Source organism: Coturnix japonica, chromosome 12 (genome assembly GCF_001577835.2).
Source record: "Coturnix japonica isolate 7356 chromosome 12, Coturnix japonica 2.1, whole genome shotgun sequence".
In the NCBI taxonomy this organism is placed as follows: domain Eukaryota; kingdom Metazoa; phylum Chordata; class Aves; order Galliformes; family Phasianidae; genus Coturnix; species Coturnix japonica.
Window position 1 is genome coordinate 15,462,558 of NC_029527.1, and position 21,716 is coordinate 15,484,273.

Here is a 21,716-nt window from a genome sequence, read left to right on the forward strand (position 1 = left end):
AGATAAATGTTTAAACTAAACAATTAGAGGCTGAATACACAAGTTAATTGACATACTTTTCATATACGATTATTGACATACTTTTAATGTGCTGTTTGCTGTGGCAAATTAGTCATTTGCTCATGTTTCCGATACCCAGCAGAGGAAGGCCAGCAGAGTCCTGTAGCTGGTTCATTTCAACACACTCCTCTGGTTTCAGAATCCCCACATGCGTTTTCAGTGCTATCTACAGTTCTGCATCTTGTTTTAATTTTTTGCAGTTCCTGAAGTCACCCCAGCCAATGTCAGTGGAGGTGGAGGCAGCAAGTCAGAGCTGGTCATTACGTGGGAGGTGAGTGGAGACCAAACCAAGAGGAGAATGAATATGGTGCTGCGAACCAAGGGCAACTCCTGAGCCTCAGCCCTTACCTTGGTGCTGTGTTATGTGGCAGCAAATGGTTAAGAGTTAGCACAATGCAATTCACGCTGGTTTTTACTGCTGCTAATGAAAGCCAGCAAGAGGAGATGCAGAGATGAAGAATGTTTAATATTCCTTAAGGCAGCCAGGGCTAGAACTTTAGTCATTTGTCTGCTCGTATTTTCATGTTATGATGTGATGCAGCTGGCGTATTTTTCCTAATAATGAACTTCACTAGACATGCTAACACTTCCACTTAGCACTGTTCCTGACCAAGCTGGCAGAATGAATCACCAGAGATATTTTTAAGGTTATTAAAAAACTATAAATGGGTTTTTCTCCTTACCACACAGCTCAATGTGCTAAATTTCCCCCTCCATTGGACTAATTAGTTTCGCTGCATCTCCTACAGATACTCCAATATGTTTCAAAAACACAAGAACATCAGCCGTGACTTTGACTCATAATTTGCACAGAATATAATTTGTATTCCAACACAACAGTCAATTTATTCTCATAAACATCCAGAGGCCATCTTTCTAATGGCCTGGTATTTTATATTTTTGAGCCTTGGACTGCAGAGCGACGCCGCCACCAAAAGTAACCCCTTGACACACAGGACAGTGGCCCATCATTACAGAATATTGTCATACATTGAAACTTTGGGTGTCCATAGGCCCATTTGAGCTTCCAGCTGCTAACCCTAGACTTAGGAAGGACCAAGAAGCAATAGGGAAATAAATGCAATTGCTCAACTTGCCACCTCTCCATGCTTTGTCTGCCCACAGACCGTGCCTGAGGAGCTGCAGAACGGAGGTGGCTTTGGCTACGTGGTGGCCTTCCGCCCCTTCGGCACCATCAGCTGGATGCAGACCGTCGTGGCCTCGCCAGACGCCTCCAGATACGTCTTCCGCAACGAGAGCCTGCCGCCCTTCTCGCCCTACGAAGTGAAAGTGGGGGTGTACAATAACAAGGGGGAAGGCTCCTTCAGTCCCGTGACAGTCGTGTACTCGGCAGAGGAAGGTAGTGTGAGGAGCCCATCCCCCCTCCCCCGCCTTGCCATCATCCGCGGATCAGAGAGGGTTCAGCATCCGCATTGACATTTTTTGATTCCTAATCCTTGCTCTGATTTATAATAAATGGTGCACCGTGATTAATTCTTTTGATAGTCATTAAAATAACATTAATCGTAATGAAATCTTTTGATATTAATGAAAAAGCAATATGTAATCTGGAAAGAATTCAGCAGAGATTTAGTATGAATTAATGTCCACTGATTAGAAAATGTTCCCTCTTGTCCTAATTACTGTACATGGTATCCTAGGTTGGGCTTAGTAATGACATTTATTATTTCTCTTGCAAAGGGGAAGTGCAGTCTAGCACAGGCCTGACAGGGCTTTGTTTTGAAATGGGAAAGTTTGTTTTTGTCACATGCCTCTTTTCGCATGCAATAATGAAATTCCCTTGAAGTTAGTGACTAATTAAACATAGAATTGAAAACTCTGATTTTATTTTTAACTCTTCTACCCAGAGCCAACCAGAGCTCCAGTCACAGTTCTCGCCAGAAGCCTTTCTGCCACAGACATTGAAATTTCTTGGGCTCCTCCTCGAGAGAATCAGCACAAAGGAAGGATACAGGGCTATGAGGTAAGGCAGGGAGCCACGGCGTGGTTCCAGGGCTGTGTGCTAAGCAGTTTGGGGCAGCACTGCTCCTACTGTGTGGTCCTGCTGAGCAGTGCCTTACTCTTTCAGCAGTAAGAAAAGGTTCATTCTCTTCCGCGGTAAAAGGTGACACATCTGTCTGTGTGAAATGCAGATGGGAACTTGCTGTGGTCAGACAGTGTGTGCTGATGACCAGACAGGCTGCTCTGACATCAGCAAGCTTCTTGGGAAAGTCCATAGTTTGCAGGTCATTTCTTCCATCTCAGACCAAAGCAGTGGTCATAAGCAGCCCCGAGTTTAAGGACAGAAGGTATCCTGTTTAATCCTTGGCATCTCCCCTGAGGTGGGAAAAACAGCAAGACTTGCCCAGATGAGACACAGAGAACCTCTTTGGGCAGAAGTATCATAGAGCTAGGAACCACCAGGATGCTGCCTGCCTGCAGCTGGGGTTGAAGCGCTCACTTTGTCTTGCAGGTCAGGTGTTGGAGACATGACGAAAAGGAAGAGAACGCGAGAAGGATCAGGACAGTTGGTAACCAGACATCTGCCAAAGTCACCAACTTGCAAGGCAATGCACTCTATCACCTGGCAGTCAAGGCATACAACACTGCTGGCACCGGCCCGTCCAGCGCCGTGGTCAACGTGACGACAAAAAAGCCACGTGAGTGCTCAGGACAGTAGGCCGTGCTCTGCCTGGAGAGGGTCTCTGCCAGCTCTCCTAGTTTTAATTGAGCCTAAGGAACTGGGAGATATTTATTTGCTGTTTTCTTTGTGCAGAAGGATTAGCCATTTCTTGGTAAGGTTCTTCTCCATGTTAAGTAAGCAGAGCTTGCAAAATTAAAATCACAGCTGTGTAGGAACATTAAGTATTTATCTTGTTCAAGAGGTTTTTTTCTTCTTGTCTTGGGCATGTTGAGCACCTGAATGCATACCTTTACAGCCAGAAGACAGTGCAGTGTCACAGCTGCTGTGACCTCAGGGAGATCAGCTCATAAGCTGGGATGGGACAAGTTGGAAGGGTATGGGGAGGGATCTGACTGCCAATGGCACTCCACAGTCACAGAATGCTTTCTCTGGTTTGCCATAGCACCAAGTCAACCCCCTGGGAACATCATATGGAACTCATCAGACTCCAAGATCATACTGAACTGGGACCAGGTGAAAGCACTGGATAATGAGTCAGAAGTGCGGGGCTACAAAGTGAGTGTTTGCCAGCACGGGTCATACACAGCCTCCATTGGGACATGCAGGGAGTCCTGATGGAGCATTGGCTGTCCCCAAATTCTTGCACTGGGCTTTAATGGGAATGTTCATTATCCTGTATTGAGTTTGGGGTTTACAGTAGGACCTTGGGTGGAAACCTTCCAGAGGCTGTAGCCAGCTCCTTAATTGCAGATAAATAAAATGCTTTTTTAATAGCTCTATTTTCTTCAGAAAGCAAAGCCAAAAGAAAAGAAAGAGAATCCTCATTAGTAGCTGTTTTAATAGGGTTTAATTTAACCAGAGAGAAATCTTGGGAAGAATTCAGCTCCATCACCTTCCACGAGGGTTTAATTTGGCCCAAAGAAGACACCAGTGAGTGAATGCCAGCCATTGCCTCTGGGGCTGGGCTATGTGAGCATTTCCACCAGAGCTGGAAGCAGTGAAGGACCTGGGCACGCTTCATTTTCTGTTCACAGCCCACAGTTTGGCAGCATCAGACTCATGTGTTTGTGCCAGCTCTCATGTCTGCCCTCACTTCTAAGTATCTTTGATGCACTCTGCTGAATAATCAAAAGTAAGGAATTTCTCGGGGCTTTCAGTCAGAAACCCCAGATGAATCCCAGCAGTTCAGACTGTCTCATCCCTACACATTTTTGGTCTGAAATGCAAATTAAGAAGTCAGTTGAAACAGGTGAAAGAGCCTCTCATACCCTTGAAAAGGCAGAATCTGTCTCACAGGTGTCTAAAAGTTCCTTTCTTTACTTACGGTTAGGATAACTCACATTCCTTCCCGGCTCACAGCAAAACACTGCCCAATTTTTGGTGTTTTTTTTTCTGGAAATCTTCAGAATTATGCCACAATTTGTGGTGCTAATTAATAGGACTTGTGGTTCTTAGCAGGTGAATTTAAGAAGTAGTTTAGGTGGGGAGGGCAGTAGTGGCTGCTGGGGTCAGGACTGCACCTTGGTGACCAGACTGTGTGTCTGGGTGTCACTGGGTACTTGAGGTGTGTGAAGAGCAGTGGTCAGACCAGATGCTCCTACAGCAACGAGTGCTTCTGCTGTTTGTGCTTCCTCATTGCTCTCCCACAGGTTTTGTACAGGTGGAACAGGCAGAGCAGTGCATCTGTGATTGAAACCAACAGGACCTCGGTGGAGCTCTCCCTGCCCTTTGATGAGGACTACATCATCGAGATAAAGCCCTTCAGTGACGGGGGCGATGGCAGCAGCAGCGAGCAGATCCGGATCCCAAAGATCTCGAGTAAGGCCAGGGAGCAGGTGCCCCTCTACCCTGTGTCACCCCAGGAGCAGCCAGTGGGACCTGGGCATGGGCATCATGCCCTGGGGGGGCAGAAATTCAGCATCCAGCACAGCTCAGGGTCCCAGCTCCAGCCTGAGCCAAGGTTAAACTATGAGAGATGCTGTCATAAGCGCTTACGGTTCTGTTTTAAGATTTCTACACACTTTCTGCTTCCTACTTCCATACTCATATATACTGAATATATTGTTTCACTGCAACTCACTATAACAAAATATAAAACGCAGTGTTCAGAGACTTTTAAATTTATAAGGCTACTATATAGCAATATTCCATTCTGTGTTGGATGCATAAATATTTATTTAGGGAAATGAGGTTGTGCAGAAGAACAAACAGAAAAGAGAGTATTTTATTACTCAACATTGCTTTTGCAAAATCTCCATGTCCCATCTTCCATTAATAATACCGCAGTTTATAAGCTGCATTAAATCAGCTGCCTCTGCAATGCAGGAATGTGGCATTAAAATTACAGCGATGTGAAAAGCCCTGTGTGAGAGCAGAATTATCTCCCCCTGGTTGTGTGCTGTGGCCATACTAACCCTGCAGAGGGATTTCATCAGCAGACACAGCAGAGCAGGAGCGCACGCCAGTTCCTATTTGGCTCCACGCAGGAGTATCCCCATAGGATGCTTTAGGATCGTCCTTTAGGATGTGGATTGGGCCAGGCTGGTGCCGTTAATAACAGCTTGAATAACTGTAAAGAAGTATGTGGGAGAAGCCTCAGAATAACAGCAGTGGAGATTTCAGTGGGCAGGAAGGGGTGGTGGTGGAGCATGGGGAATGGGCAGGGCTGTGGGCTGAAGGTTTGCAGTGCTCTCTGCTGATCTCCCTTTTTTCTTTGCTCAGATGCGTACGCGAGAGGAGGCAGCCCTTCGACCTCCAACGCCTGCACACTGTCAGCCATCAGCACGATAATGATCTCGCTCACAGCTCGGTCCAGTTTATGACAAAAATTACACAGAGGACTTCTTGTTTATAATATAAGCAACATTTAGCTAGCTGTTTTGAAGACACCCAGTACCAAGTAATATTGTGGTTTGAGTACATCTTACTACTGGAAAAATGTTTATGCTTCTTTAGGAATGGCATTATACAGTACTTCCTCAAAGCAAATATAGCTTTGTCTGAAGTTTCCTTGGAAACTCTGCAATGCACTGAAAACATCTGTAATACGATGTTACCAAAGCAGTTTACATATGTCCTTATATGCATATTTTTTATTATATATTTAGTGTTTTATAGAATTTTTTAAAAGTTAACATACGATGTAGATATTAATTTTTCCTCTGCTATAAAATGCTATGGACAACATTATCATGAAAATATTGTTTGGAATTTTTTCCTTTCTGACGAGAGTTCCACGTTGTTCTTAGTCAATTGGCCGCCCCTTTCCTGTTTGGTGTCACAGGGCTCCGCGGGGCAGAACTGCTTCCCACTGGGCTCAGAGTGAGCAGCGATACTTGTGTGAACCCAGTGCTGTTAGCACACAGGATTTTCCTTGTTATTCAGAGGATTCAGCAAGACAAACTCCAAATGCTCAGAAGGAATGCTATGATCTTGAAGCAAAACACGCAGATTTCGGTTGTTTGCGGACTACAGGACATGTAGCTGATATTCTGGCGTCATGCAGTAAGGTTCCATTTTTACTGTCTTGAAATAGCTTTGTCTTTATCATAATTAGCATCAAATGGGATAGGAATGGAGGTAGCGTGGAGATGCTGGGTACCTGTGGGTGTCCCCCTGAGGGCCCTGCTGCAAATTTGTGCTCACATTGCTCCAAGGACACCAATAGCAGCGCTCCGACACGCAATGCAACCGGGCTCAGCGCTGCCCACACGCTTTCCTCCCCCATCCTTTAGTCATCTTCCTCTCCAGCCCCATTCTGGCACCCACTGGGGCCCAGCAGCGGTACGGGGAGCCCCTCGGAGGTGTAACAGCAGCATGCCGGAAAATGACAAAATCCACAGCAAAAATCATCTTCTTCAGAGAAGGACTGTTTGTTACTACGGGGTACTTTTGTACGTTCACTCAGATGGGATAACGCTAGTACAAGGCAATGGAATTTTCTATACAATTTTCAAGTTTAAATGCGCAGCAGTGGTTTACTATTATTTTTTTTCCTGATAGCTTGAATTTGCCTGTAACTTGTCTTTTTTGCTTACAAAATAATACAGTTAACTTTTAGACCTTCTAAATATATTTATTCAGTAACGCATAATCAGGATTCCACTTGTGTGAAAGTCAGGGGTGTTGACCAGAGAAATATTGTCAGTATTTCAAGCTGTGTTTCTTTCTTAGTTTGATATGGTTACTTCTATGTAAAAAAAAAAAAAAAAAAAAAAAAAAAAAAAAAAAAAAAAAAAAAAAAAAAAAAAGCGAAAAAAAAAAAAAAAACACAAAACCAAGAAAAATGGAACAAAAAAAACAACAAAAGAGCTGTAGTTTTCTCCCCGGTGTAAATGATATTTATCAGTGAACTAGCAGATGTAACCTTTTTTTAAAGGTATTGTTAATAAATATTCTGTCATTTGTAAAGATACCTGTCTGCCAGGAGCATTTCTCCACCCCGACCCTTTTCACCCACAATGACAAATGTCAGCACCCAGCGCCCACCCGGCTCCTCCCCACCTGGTAGGGATCCACTTCAGAGTAAATCTATTGGGGTGAGAACAGCTATTACTGTAGAGTCCTGAACATTCAAAGCTCCCATGCAGAGCGGTGTGGTTGGAGTGCAGCTCGGGCATCTGGGTGTCTCATCAAGATATGAGAAAGGATCAGGAACAAAACAAACGCTCTCCTCCCTCCAGGTAAGGCATCGCTTCTTTCTTGTCTTTGTGGACTGTGGCAACATTTTGTGTTTCTGATTCTGTTCTTTTAAGTGCAGCTAATTTGCGTGATTGGAGCCCACCTAATCTCGGGTGTTTCCTTTGGTGTTTCAAAGGAACCCACTGCACTTTGCCTGTCAGCGGTGCTTAAAACCAAATGTACGCAATTCAGCTCTTAGAAAGAAGTTTTAAAATTGCCATCTTCTATGGGAAATGTAAAGAGATTTATTAAAGCAGAGACACTCAGACGGAGGTAGGGAGCTTGGCACCTGATGGGGAGCACCTGAACAGCATGGCTATGGGGAGAAAGCACAGAAAGCCAGGCAAGAGAAGCAATGGGCTGCGACTGTTTGTGTTGTTTCCCCATGGTGTGCATCCCCACCAGCAGCATGGGAAATCCCAAGCTTGTCTATCTGTCACTTCTGAAGCTTACAGCAGAAATGTCCTGTCCAAGCGCTGGTGCCCCGAGAGCTGAAGGCTTTCACTGCAAAGTGCAGAGCAGTCACAGCGCACAGCTCAAATGCAAACTACACTGAACGCATTGCATTAATCTCTGCAGTACCTTTCCATTAATGGGAGTGAAATTATATTTAGAAATTTTATTTATTAGGGTACTTGAAGCCATGACATAAATGAAATACATTACAGTAAATGAATTCTCTTTCATCTCACTTTTAGGATTTTAATAATGAAATACTGATTTTCAGACTGTTAAAGCTGGGCACCTCCAATCCATTCCAATCACAAGTAGTAGAGACATTCGAGGAACAAACATTGTTATATTAATGAGCTACATTAATTTTGATGGAGCCATGCTATTTCACCCACATGAGAGCTGCCTCATTTATTATAATTATTTCTTGTCTTTAGCACCTGGGAACTCCATTATGTTTAGGCACTTTCCAGACAACTTCATTGCTTGGTGTTCTGTTGGGTTTTTTGGTCTTAATATTCCATGCTTATGTGCTCGGGGCAGCCGGGTGGGCAGGAGCTCTTCAGCCAGCACTCAAAGAGCAGGGCAGTTGGTGAGGGCAGACCAGAGCTGCTTGGTTGGCTTCAGGCAGGTCTAGTAACTTGCTTGGATGGCTAAGAAGAATGAGCTGCAATACTGGGCTTGGATTTTCAAACTCAGCTGAAGGCAACTGGAAGAGGAGCCCAGCTCCCTTGGTATCAGAAAGCCCTGGTGAAACCACAGGGCAAACTTAGCTACGCATAACTGAGGACTGCATTCCCAGGCTGTGTTTTATAGATGGGTTTAAGGAAAGGCATCAGCATGTGCCAGGAAAGTGTTGCTTTTTTATCTTCTTTCCCCTTACACTGTACCCTCTTGCACCATGTCTGTGGGTCAAGGCTGCCACCTTGCCATTGGCACCACTGTGCTTGTTGCAGAGTGCTCACACCAGCTGTTCTAAATGGATGGACAAGCAATGCTGGAACCAACAGCCGAGCAGTTCTTCACCTGTGGCCTCGTGGCTGCCTCAGAAGACGTTGTTGTGCAGATCACTGCAGGGGAGGCCCTCGGCCAGGCTGCCCGGCTCCAGCCATGTCTCGCTGGCGCAGCTGCGTGCCCTCTGCAAAACAAGCATAGCTCCAGCACTGACCGACCCCCCTGCAGCCATGTCTAGGCATCGAGCCATCATGAGCTGCAGGGAAGCCCTCAGGGGCAGTAATGTCAGCACCTCACCCTGTTTATGCTATACTTTGGGAATGGAGTGCTTGCAGCAAGCAGCTCCAAGGTCTCATATCCCATGCAAGCAGCAGGGCTGTGCCCTGACCTCCTGCTCACCCCGAGCTGCCCTTAAGTACAGCAGGACCAAAGGTAGCACCAAGGTGCCACAGGGAATGGAACAGCCTCTGTCTGCTCCCATTTCATGGCTGCAGTGTTAATATTTGTTAATATTTCTCTCGTTCTTATTTGTGATATCTTAAGTCGTGTTATTTTACACCCATGGCTTTAATTAAAAACAAACATTATTTGCTAATCTTTTAAGCCTGTCTCCTTGACCAGACCATGGAATAATACCCCAAAAATCAAACCTCTATTCTGAAGGGACAAATTAAAATCAAGTTACTGAGCAGCACTTCCTTGAGCAGACAATGAGGAGTTTTATCTTATCTGTAAGGCAAACGTATTTACCAGGGAAGCGACAGCAAACATAATAAGGCTTAAAACCAGCTTAACAGTAGGACACGAGCATTTCTCACTGTTTGGGATCACAAAATAAAGCTCCAGTCCTGGCCGTGCTCCCGCCAGCAGCGGTTCCACAGGAGGCAGGGATGGAAGGACAGCAAGTGTTCCCTCTATTGATAAAGAAAAAAAACCCAAAGTGATTAAAATATTACTTTACCTCATAGTGATTTGGAAAGGGATCTCTGAACTTGATCCTGGGCGTCGGAATTGGCGGAAACAGTTTGCTCCACATGTGTTGTCTGTGGGAAGGAGAGACAGAGGGCCGTGAGGGCACTGCTGTGGGGCACAGGAAGAGTTCGATGGTCGAACTGGATGATCCTAGAGGTCTTTCCCAACCTTAGTGATTCTGTGATTCCAGGTGTTTAGGCAGATGAACATTTGTGGTAGTGGGAGCTGCAGAGCAATCGTTTCCTTGTCTTTGACAGCCCAGAGTACAGAATACACATCTCAGTCACTGCAAGGCTCTGTCTGCCAGATGTACCAACAGGGCCAGATTTTAATGGGAATATGGCCTGAGTGAAGGTGACAAGACTTAGCCCAGGAGGAGCGTGCAGAGCCTGCTGGGGACCAGCCTGGGGCCTACAAAGCAGAGGCAAGGCCAGGACATGGCTGCCCTGCAGCACCTGAGCCCTGTGCACTGCGACAAGTCCCGCTCCCCTGCCCCATTTCTTCTGTGACAGCTCTGGCCCATCTCTGGTTCGTTGAGCACTTTGGTTACTTTGACTTTCTTTCTAAAGCTTTCCGATTTCTGTCAAGTTTTCTCTTATCCTATTATTCCTCCCCAGCAGGGAGTCTAAAATAATTTCTTGCTGCTAACTCACTCTTTTCCATAGCTTTCATTTTGAGACAGAAAACATCCTCATCTCTCTCCCCCTCCTTCAAAGCGTTTTCAATCAGTCTGGAGCTAACGCTTCCTGGCTGAGCGGCTGCTGCCTTTGAGGAGACATTGATTGGGAGCTGATTATTTGCTGAAGGGAGGGGAAGTACCAGGGCTGGCACAGCAAGACATGACTGAGCAAGTTATGGGATGTCTGCCATTGCTGTGCATGGATGGACCTGAGCTTGGAAAGCCATACAGCCAAGAAAAGAAGTGTGCACGCCCTGGTGCAGGCACTGCATCTTCACAGCTCCTACCATGAAGAGCAAAGTGATCTCAAAACAGTGAATTATCAGTTGTGCTCAGCAGAAACAGGGGGGGTCTGAAAAGGCCCTTTGTTGTGAGGGGGCATCTCTGTGGGCATAAAGGGGGACTGGTTTGCGCTCTGCCTCTTCCTAGCAGGGCCCAGAAGTGGAAGAGGCAGAATAATCTTTGTGTCCCAGGATCCCAGAAGGAGAAACAAGTTTAGCTCTGTCCACACTGGTTCCACAGCAGCACTTCAAGGATTCAAGAAGCTGAGGGAAGGATGAGTGACTCAATGTCACCTGCCTCAGGGTGTCCATGGCACCCCAAGGTCGGTTCAGCTTCAGCCAGAGGCACCTGGGGAAAGGCTGCTGCTATGATAGACTGAGAATTTGGGAAAGCAGTGCAAAAGACCTTTCCAGCATGCTCAGGGAAACAGCAGCTGGGCTTCTACCTGCTTTTACCTCAGTCCGAGTGTGGTTTTGATTTACACTATTGCTGTATAACATAACCAAGGAGGTGTGGGTTTATTTGGAATTGGTGCATTTGTAGTTGTGCTATTTATCAGTGAAGGATTTTGATGGAGCCGTGCCAAAATCATTTATTAAGTCAGCAATAAGCATAAGTTACACATCACTTCTGGACTGGAAACACTTAGGATTAGCACACGAGTGGCCAGCAACACTGAGATGGGAGCACACCTGGGTTCGTGGTGGCTGCATGCCCCTCAGGTTTAAGGGTCCTTGCAGTGGGGCAGTGCTGTGGTGCTTACACTGATGCTCTCAGTATGGTCCTGGTCTTTTTTTGCAGTACACTGAAAAGTGGGATTTGAGTGATTAAATATTTCGTCACAAAAAAAAGTAGACATCTGTGTTTGCCTTTGTATGGCCTAGACCACAGCATTTGTTGTTAGTACTGTTTGGACACTGTCAGGCTTTGGAAACACCTTGTGGGCCTCTCCTAGCTTAACTCTGTTTCAGATGTTGCTCTGTGTCTTTCTTTCTGAAATTTGCTACTTTCCCACGGGCTGTGACTTTAAAAGGCCAAAAATAAACAAGAGAATATGTTCATTTTCCCTCTTGTAAGCTGATGAGATGGATAAAGTATTTGATTTCACCTTTTGCTAGAGCACTTTTATAATGGTGTGGCTCCCGAGATGCTCTGTGACCTGTTCCAAATGACTGCCCTGCAGCAGGTGCTGCTGGCCATGGGCTGTGTGGGGTGCAGACAAGAGAGGGGAACCAGGTGCAGGGCAGGATGGGCACAGTGATGGTAGGGTATGCAGGGTGACTCAGTGTGCTGATTGCATTAAGTGGAGAGCACCTGGGAGTGAGTTACTAACTACATCCTACTGGGGGATCTCCTCCAGCAGAAAGTAGAAGGCTGAGGAAGCATAGAGGAGGCTCATTCATGAAGACAAAGGAAAGCATTCAGCTGTGCTTTTTGTCAACACAGTTTCCTCATCTGTTACTGCAGGTAAGTGAAAAGGTTCTCCAAAAGGCTACTTTGCCTTCTAGCAGAGATGTTTACCTCTGATACTTGCATCACAGAAGAATTTATAGAAGCCTTTGGCATAATGAAATTCCTTATAATGTCTTTAAATGATTCTGTGGCTTGAATTGCGTGGAATTCTTTGTGAATTTTCAACAGCAGTAAAAACAGGGACTATGAATGAATGAAATTGTGATATAGGGAACCTGTTGTGCTGTTCTTTTGTGTTGTGCTTTGCTTCATCTCTTTGCACTTCCTACCACCTCCCTGAGCAGTCTGGAGGACTAGAAAAAGGGACGGTGAGGTAAAGAAGAGGGCAGAGGATACATCAGGATGACCACTAATTCCAAATGTGCTAAAGACATTAATAAGAAATTAGCAGAGTTTAGGACGGTGCTTAAATTGGGGGCAGTTGTGTTTATTGTGAACCTGAAAATTGCTGCTTGCTGCTTGTTTCAGGGAAAAAGCTTGTATTTACATTGATTCTTTAATGCACGGCCTGACCAGTCAGTGCTACAGAAATCCAATATAGCTGGGTTTCTTTAAAGCACGTTTTGGAAGTTTGGCTACGTGGAAGCTGTTTAGCATCCATAGCCTCTGTATAATAAGCTCAAAAACTCACAACAGCCAGTAGTTCAGTGCAATTGTTCTTGTCAAGGGGTGACAAGGAGCAGAAAGTGCAAAGGACCGCTCGAATTTTTACCTGTTCAGAGTATCCTTTTCAGAGTATCTTTTTCTTTTTTACCTTAATCCTTTTCTTTTACTGTATTGCCACCAAGCAGAGCAGCCTGGACTGGCAGCACTTCCAGAATGCCAGCCTGCATCACACCTCATCCCCAGATGCACAAGGCAGTGTAGGCACTACTTGCTTATAGCCTCAGGCACAACCTGTTTGTTTTCCATTAAGCCACTCTTCACTTCTGTTCACCCTTTCCACAGGATCTACATTTCTCTGCCTTCATGAACTTGCCTGTAAACAAGATGTTGAAACCTGCAATTTTTCCTGTGAGCTGTTGCTGATGCATTTCCTCGGGGAGGATTTCTCTACTGCCTCTGCCTGTGAGCAGACACAGGTATTTCTATCAAGGTCACAGAATGGCCTGGGTTGAAAAAGACCACAATGATCATCCAGTTTCAACCCCCCTGCTAAGTGCAGGGTTGCCAACCATCAGACCAGGCTCAAAACAATAAGGTCAACATTTCTATTTCAGAAAGACATGCTCAGTGGCCAGGACCGTTACTTTGTGCCACATTCTGCCATACAACATTTACATTGAGCTGCATTTTCAAAAGGTTGCTGAGTCCGTGTGTGCTTCCGATAACTACCTGTCCTACTTATCAAATGTCAGCACTGCCATTACCAGGTAATTGAGAGGACATAAATCAGACAGCAGCAGACATCTTGGTTTTATTGGTCTAGTAGAAAACAAACAAACAAACCAGTATTCAATTTTGGCCAGATTTCTTCCTAAGAAACAAGGAGCTCAGCCTGCTGTCTCAGAGTAGGCACTGGGACCAGGGCGTGGGTGCTGCCATGAGCTTGTGCCAATCTGTCCTGAGCCTTTGTGCCACTGAGACAGAAGTCCCCAGCCAACCTCCAGCTGCAAACATGGCTTATTTATTTATATTGGATGGCTTATTTAGTCTGCAGTGCTGACATTTTTCTTTCAAGAAAGTAGGAGTGTTACTGTCAAATGAATTTCTCATGTTTGGCCTTTGCTGCCTCTTAGCAGAGGAGTCATTAACAATCCTGTTTCACAGTTCCCCAGCCATTGTCATGCTGCAGGACAGAGATGGTTTTCAGAAATGCTTCAGCTGACAGAGAGTTTCTATCAGATTCTTCAGATTTGCTGGGAAAGCAGAACTGGGACAGCACAGTGAGTATCTTCCAGCCCCAAACCTGACATAATGATCTGTTAAACTGTGAGCCCTGGTGGGTGCTCCCTCATATATATCTTTAGTATTTTGTTTGACTATAGCACTTCCAAACAACCTCTTAGAGAAAAGTGGGATCAAGGTGAACTCTGACAATGCTGACTTTGGCAGCACATGGCTGTACTGCACAGGCTTTGATTAGTGCAGCCCAAGGAAAGGATTCTGAATTGTATTTCAATTTTTAACAAAGCTAAAGGACTGCTGTTACAGAGGGGAGAAGTACAGTAAACAAAAGAGAGTAAGACTTTATTTTGCCTTGTTTTAGTGAAAATCAGGAAGTGAAGAAACTCAAAAGATGATAACAGCAAAGCAGGATGTCTATGAACAAACAGTTGATAACGTGCCATGATAAGAAAACTGCTACTTCCTGAGAAAAATCGGGTTCAGTGGGAAATACAGAACAAAGTGGAGCAAATTATCATATTCCAAAGACCATGATGGTTTGGTTTGAAGCCGTCAGGTTGCTCCAGTAAAGTAGTAACTGCTGTGACCACTCATAGTAACTTCCAGCATTAGCATCTTGGAGCATCTGTTGTCTATTAAAGTTAATTAAGGGAGCATTGCACGTGCTCATGACTGGGCATGTGTGCTTTCCAGCAGTATATTACTACTTCATTACAAGAGTGATGCATGTAATACTTACCAATATAAACAATTTCACTCCAGTCGCTCCAAAATCCACTTACAGAACACATGTGATGATTTGCTCTTATTTGTATGGAATATCTGCAGGTAACATCAATCCGTAATCTGAAGTCATGCAAATATGTTTTTGATACCTGTTAGAAGAATACCATTCTGTTATGCATTATTTAAGACCAGGAAATTTAGAAAGCAGTTAAATCACGTCTCCCTATTTTTAAAGTCTTCTTCAGTAGACTATCAGTGAGCATCACACACTGCTTTGGAGAAAGCTGTCTATCTTTACAGGTGCCATTCCTCTCCTAATATATCAGGATTTCAGAGCAAAGCATGTGAAATTTGCTTTGTTTTGGATTCTTCCTTGAGATACTTCATGCTGGATATTGAGAACTGTCCACCTTCCTCCTGCTGAAGTCGGACAAAATACAAGTGAGTTACTCCTTTTTGTTCTTCTGTTTTCCAAGCTCTCTTGGAGGTAGTGTGTTGCAGGCATAAATCATGTCCAAAAAGGAGATAAAATATGAAAACTGTAGAGATTTTGGCTATGTTGAACCCTAGTCACAAATAGGACACAAGTCTGACCAGTAGTCCATAGTTTCAAAAATGCACCGATAGCACATTTCAATTTAAATGATCTTAAATGTGTACCATGGATGTGAATACGAAGACTTTTTCTCCAGGTTGTGTGAAGTCATTCTTTATCTATGCAGGACAGTGAGTGTCAGAAATGAAATGTAACACTCAGGCAATGGAGGAGCAATTACCTGCTTGTTACCTGACTTCAAGTTGATGAGGTAAATTTCATATTCAAAACAGCCTTCAGGGAATGCAGAAAGTGGCTTCTCCCATGTGGCCACGAGATCATCTTGCTCGAAGAATACAGTGACATTTCTGGGAACATTCACCTTCTCTATAAAAAGAAAATCATACCAGTAAGTTAAATAAAGAGTGAAGTTTAAATACTAGCAATCGAAACAGCTTATAAATTCATCAAGTGTTCAGGTAGGGCCTATAATTTTTGAAGTTTTTTCATGTTTTAGGCAGAAAATGTAACGATTAAAGAGGAATAACTGTACTGCAAAAAATAATTAAAGGAAAAGAGTTTAAGAAATCCACTTATAAGATCAGAAGAAACTAGATTATTGAAGGAGAAAGTTGTGAAATTATTATTTGCAAAATCATGAAATTAATCATAGACTGATTCAAACTATTCTATTGTTTTTTAAGCATAACCAGGAAAGTTACTGAAATCTGGAAAGAAATCAAATGATCAGTAGCTGGTTTGGGGGCTGATAACACTAATATTCTCCTACAAATCTTTTACAGTTCTGCTGAGCTTTACTCATTGAGTTGTTTGTTTGTTAGTTTCTACTCACCAATGGCATTTTGGTTAAATAACTGCTGGAAAGGCTTGATTGCAGCATACTTGCTGGAGCCATTAATGTGTATTACAATGAGCTCATCAATCTCACCAGGAGCAATATGAGTCACTGAGAATCTGCCCTCTGTATTCCTGTTCCACTTGTCTTTGATATAATCTAGGCATTCTTCCGTGTAGGTCTCATACCTAAATTAAAACATGCGTGAGAAATGCTCTCAAGGAAATTCTGCATTGAATGAAATGGGAGAAGGCACCAACCTGTAAAACAGAAAGTACTCGGTATCTTCTGGTGCCCCTTCACCAGGAAGCCAAGTGCAATGGAGAGAAACAGTGCTAGAAACGGTGAAGTGAGTAACACAGGACAAACCAGTGACAGCTGTATTTTCAGCACCTATAGAAACACAGAATTGTTAGACAGGAAGAAAACAAACACTTATTACAGAAGTTGTGTGAAATGGACACTTTTAAGACACTTTGACTACAGTCTTTTGTCCATTTTGTCTATGCTGTGTCTAGTCCTGGTACTGATCACACAGTTCTACCAGTTACGGAAGGATGGAGACTCTGAAAAATCACCAGTAAGGTTGTACCACACAGCACCATTACACATTTTCTGTACCCCTTGAGATTCAAGGCAATATCATCTTTTGCCATCCTTGGGTGGATAGAAGAAGGTTATTCTGGCTTTATCAAGTAATGTTTAGAATATTGGGGTTATCCATGTTGCATCTTCAGATTGTTTACCAGGCTCTGGAGCCATACAAAAAGGCCCAGATTAAGTAAGTTTTGTAAAACCATTGTAGCAGGTAGAGGGAGAAATGCTGTATTATTTAGAATTATACTTGTCATCTTCTGATTATTACTCCACAGACTAGTACAGAACACACATTCAGACCTCTTTCTTATTTCTTCTTACCCGGTGGAGGCTGCAGTTCTGCCGTCACCCAGTCACTTGTCACCTGAAGACCCTTATGGAGAAGTAATGTCCGGACGTGTGCAGAGAAACCATTGTGAAGTACAGCTGTTCGGAAACTGTGAGTCTTCATTGTATCATACTTGAAAATTAAAAAAAATAAATAAATGAAATAGGCAACACAAGATGGAAGCTTAATCAAGGGATTTGCTAAGAGTGATCTACAAAGGATGGGCTTTTAGCTGAGTGCCCCCTGCATGGTTACTTGAAACCATCACATCACACCTTCTGCTCCCTTGTTGAACTCAGCAAGAAGTCAGCCTTCTTAGCACACTGGACTTACTTTTATCTTACCTCTTCAAACAAGGGAGTTAAGATTTTCACATCGTATCTAATAGTGTAGTTTTTTTGTTCCTGATCAGGGCTTGGCTTCCAGCTTAGAAGTACTTGTGCTAATGCAGAGACTGTAAGGGTCAAGTTAACAGGTGGGAAAACCTGAACTGTAAGGAAGAAGACAAAAATATTCTTAGTGCACTAATCCAGTGAGTTGTTTAGGCCAATAGCTATAGGTAATGTAATGAGCAATACAAGAAGACAATAAAGGATTTCATTTCAATATTATATTCTCTCCATAGTTTCTCTCGAAGCATTCCTGATATTTGAAAAATAAATTTAAATAACAACCAAAGCTTCATCAAATAAGAGTTTACTTGAAACTTAGATTTAAAATATTTTTGTTTCATCTTTATAATTACAATAACGCATTACATTTGGTTTATTAATTAGGCCCAGGCTCTTCAGTTGGATCCCCCAGGCTATTGGGCTTCTGTACTGAGCAGGGTCAATAAGTGATCAGCCAAATGATCCATTCTCATTGACCCAGGTTTGCAGAACAGCATGACATGGGGGCTGTCCAAGTGAAGGCTGACAGCCACAAGAAGTCATATGTGAGAGGGGAAAAAAAAAGTATGATGAACAGAGGAATTAGGCATAAATGGGAGAAAACATAGAAAGGATGGGAATGATAATTTAAAATGACAAGGCAAAAGGGATTCCTGGAGCTCTTACGGAAATGAAGAAGATCTCATGCTGGGGAGAAATGTTAGCATATAAATAGCAATGCAGTGAAATTATCAATCTACTCCCCTCCAATTCTGGAGTGCTTCAGAGCCCATCCTCCCTCATTTGCCATGTCCCAGGCAGCTTTTAATGCCCGTTTGCTCAACTTTCAAGTGTTCTGCATTGGGGGTATGGCCTCCTGAAGAGTTAGAAAGCCCACACACAAACAGCCTTGAACTGCTTGCTCTGAAATGTTCCTTGTTGAGACGCCCACAAAAAAACTTCCAATATCAAGTTAGTTCTTGATGTACCAGGACAGGACCCAGGGCTGCTGCCAACGATGTTCTTTGCTGTCCTGTTTCTGCAGATAAGTGCAGTTTTATGCTGTCTGGAACACTGCTGTTGTTGGAAGGAAAAGGACTTACCTGCTTTACATTGAAGTATGTGTGGCTGGACTACAATTCTTATCCAAAGGAGTATCAGACAAACTCTCATTGTGCTGGCCGTAATGTTTAGATGGTTAATGAGAAAAACCATGCATCAAAGCACATGGCTTGCAGGCATGTCACAGACAGGCTGATAGCTAAAACCAAACACAAGCCCAAGTGTTAAGCATGCAGACCATGGAGCATGCTACAGGTATTCACAGCTACAGGACCAAAGTAATAAAACCTTGCAGGGCACAGAATATTCTCATTCCCTTGCAGGAAAATACATCTTGTAGCTAAAATGAAGTACAACTAACCTCATCTCATTTTGCCCCCTTTGTTTTTGCCAGCCCCCCTGGAAAAAGCTGCTGTTTTCAGCACTGCCATGTGTGGATGCTCAGAGCAGCAGTTATGGACCTACAGCATCTCTGAGCAGAGCGACTTGGGTTCAGGTGTGTTGGCTTTTGATGGAGGCCCATTAACTCCAAGAGCAGAAATATCTGTCTTTTTAGCTGTTGCTATATATCGAATGGCTGCTTGCTGGAATCTGCTCTCCAGTTTGCATTTCACTAAGGAAGCAGTCCCAGTGCCCACCTCAAGGCTAATTCTCCAGTGTTAATTAGTGGGTGTAAGAGAAACAATTTTGTTTGATTCTAATTTAAACGCTTGAAAACAGCGTGTTCTTACACTTCCTACAGACTGTTTCATGAGGGGAAAATATCCGCATGTTATCATTCATATACAACCTAATATAAACAACATGGAAATAACAGCAGCTTTCCAAAACGTTCTCACAGAAGAGAAATACGCCCTCCTAGCCCAATCACGCTGCTTCCCTGGGGCATCTACAGCAACTGCTTGTATGAAAAACATAATATATTCAGGCGGTAATGAGCAGAGAAAGCATCTTTAACCCATCAGTTCTCACTGAACCTCCAATAAATAACCCAGGGACTGGAAGCAATCCGATTGATCACAGTTGGAGTACTTCTGCTACACAGTAACTGCTTTTAGAAATGGTGTATGAATGCTTAGTTCATTAAAATGATGCATAATCCACAATGCAGCATGTTTCCTAATGTCCAACTCTGCTCATTATCTACATTCGTTTTCTGTGTGTATCTAGTGTTCTGCTAGCCAAAGTGTTCATGAGGCTAATTGAACCTCTAGAGTTTTCTAAAGGATTATTCCTGGAGAGCCAGTGCTTGTTTTTACATAGGTTGGGTTACTGAGACGTTTTGGTTCTTCCCAAATATATGTGAATCACTACCTGGGTGCTATTCTGATACCAGACATTTATGCTTAAACAACACCCCTGGATTTCTTCCCATTGCATTGCTGTTTGTGAATGATACCACACAGCCTGTGGCAGCCAATCTGTTCCCTGTGGTAAACTCTTGGAAATACCATCAAAAAGGTTAACAAAAAAGCACCAACAAGATTATGCTCTCTGCAAAAAACTGATCTATGGTAAGTATGGTAAGTTTACTCAGGATGAGTAAAAGCTTGCTTATGGTTTTGGTTATATACAGTAAAAAGCAATGAGGAGAAGGTAAAGGATGCATTGCTTTCCTGGAATGAAGGGTATATTCCTTTATAAAGTGCAGTAAAAATCTAAACCATAAGAGCTGAAATGGTAATGATTTTCTTACTTATAATTGGCACATGTTCCACTGAAAGGCAACTGGTCGGAGCAGATTCCAGCTGCATTTCCCAGCATAATGCAAAGATGACTTTTCAAAGCGGGGCCTTGGCAGCCTTTCAAACAAAGCACAACAAGACAGGAAAACAAAGTGCAATGTAAATCCCAGGAGGTTACCTGCGGAGTCTCCAAAGTCAAGTGAAGAGCCTGCTCTGTTCGTTCAGACGTCCGCTGGGTCATCTCCCTGTGGGTTCCTTTTGTAACTGCTGTCTTTTAAGTACAGATGCGATAGGTACTTCAGAAATGATAGGAGATAAGTAAGTTAGACAAGCACGCGTTGTAAAAAGGGAACTGCAGATTTAACCACAGGATGGAAGGCTCTGTTCTAGCACATGGTTTTACTTTATGCATTGAGGATTAGTTGTATACTATAGTCTACAGTCTGATCATTCTCTACTAACTAACTTTTGATGAGCCAGGAATGTTTAAAAGCTCATTGCAAAGTATCCACTTACTGACCAGCACTGACATCCCAAGTTGAAAATCAGATTCTGATGTTGCTGGAAGACCGTGCAGAATTGCCTTGTCCAGTCATCCTGCCATGCAGCCATGTGTCTATCACTGGTATTTGGAGAAGTTACTGGCACCAGAGCAAGATGAGCTTCCCAATCTCATGCAGAGAGCTCTGAGCTGTGATCCTTGGGAAGGCTGGATAAGACAGGCTCAAAAGGAGTGGGAAACAACCTAAGAAAACCCTGCAGAAAGGGAGTCTGTTCATAATATGCTTAGAGGAATCATGAGGGGGCTAATGACATATTCATTAGAAACCTGGATTGCAAATACAGAGAACTCTTCTAAATGTGAAGGTGATGCAAGCTGGGAGAGGTGAGTTCTTTGGACACTAGAACTAGATTCAAGCAAGTTCTTCAAAAATCAGTGAAAATCGGGCACAGTTCAGCGTGGTCAAACTCTCAACTGTATTTAGGCACTATTAGCTGCGCATTACATGCTATTAGTAATCAATTAGTGATTAGGATCTGGGAATATGCCAGGTCATAAACCACGGAGGTCAGTCAGGAATGAGGGCTGTAATCAAATCCTGCTGGAAGGCACGGAGATAAGGGAGGTGCCTGTTTGCTGTATCTGTCTGTGCAGCCCTGAATAAACAGCTATAACTAAGTGTTGAGCAGGGAGCTCTGACAGCTGCAGCTCGGTGTTACAGCAGCAAAGAGACTGTTTCTAAAGGTGAGGCAGGATATTTAACAACAGAAGCAAAGGAACAGGTAGGGAGAGGTGATGTTCTTATGTTCTTACACAAGGCTGACAAAACTTGTAAACGTGAGATGTTTTTTGCAGTAGGTCATTCCTAAAAACCCTTTTGTGCTCATAAACGCTCTCCTTTCCACAGCAAAGAGATGTGCTTGAAAGGCTGAGCGGATCTGTGTAACATCTCTTTCAGGTACAAAGACTCCGTCGCGTTTTTGGCTGAGACAGATTTATTCCGGCTGTG

General features: G+C 43.7%; 2 protein-coding genes across 10 annotated transcripts in view; one reads left to right on the top strand and one right to left on the bottom strand.

The window, feature by feature from the left end:
- Window positions 1–7,116, top strand: part of CNTN4 (contactin 4) — a 239,861-nt gene extending 232,745 nt beyond the window's left edge. For all 9 annotated transcript variants that reach the window (XM_032447184.1, XM_032447186.1, XM_015875246.2 and 6 more), the window contains 7 exons: window positions 261–331; window positions 1,186–1,420; window positions 1,929–2,044; window positions 2,534–2,720; window positions 3,147–3,259; window positions 4,354–4,522; window positions 5,426–7,116. In XM_032447184.1, the coding sequence (XP_032303075.1) occupies window positions 261–331; window positions 1,186–1,420; window positions 1,929–2,044; window positions 2,534–2,720; window positions 3,147–3,259; window positions 4,354–4,522; window positions 5,426–5,526 (992 nt within the window). In that variant the 3' untranslated portion in view covers window positions 5,527–7,116. The remainder of the gene's footprint in view (window positions 1–260; window positions 332–1,185; window positions 1,421–1,928; window positions 2,045–2,533; window positions 2,721–3,146; window positions 3,260–4,353; window positions 4,523–5,425) is intronic.
- On the bottom strand, window positions 6,280–21,698 carry IL5RA (interleukin 5 receptor subunit alpha). Its single transcript, XM_032447297.1, has 12 exons — window positions 20,726–21,698; window positions 20,384–20,501; window positions 18,562–18,719; window positions 17,432–17,577; window positions 17,081–17,219; window positions 16,423–16,555; window positions 16,160–16,350; window positions 15,548–15,693; window positions 14,785–14,920; window positions 13,123–13,263; window positions 9,753–9,931; window positions 6,280–8,975 (listed from the first exon to the last, which is right to left on the bottom strand). Exons 3-12 carry the CDS (start codon window positions 18,671–18,673, stop codon window positions 8,883–8,885), a joined length of 1,416 nt encoding a protein of 471 aa, XP_032303188.1. The 5' UTR covers window positions 18,674–18,719; window positions 20,384–20,501; window positions 20,726–21,698; the 3' UTR covers window positions 6,280–8,882.
- Between the last annotated feature and the right edge of the window lie 18 nt (window positions 21,699–21,716).

Excerpts from the sequence above, each read along its gene's own strand:
- IL5RA (XM_032447297.1), bottom strand. The coding sequence starts at position 18,673 with ATGGTTTTTCTCATTAACCATCTAAACATTACGGCCAGCACAATGAGA. Across the intron at positions 16,351-16,422 it reads GAGTACTTTCTGTTTTACAG|GTATGAGACCTACACGGAAG; the intron begins GTTGGTGCCTTC and ends GTTTTAATTTAG. Across the intron at positions 14,921-15,547 it reads TGAAGTCAGGTAACAAGCAG|GTATCAAAAACATATTTGCA; the intron begins GTAATTGCTCCT and ends TTCTTCTAACAG.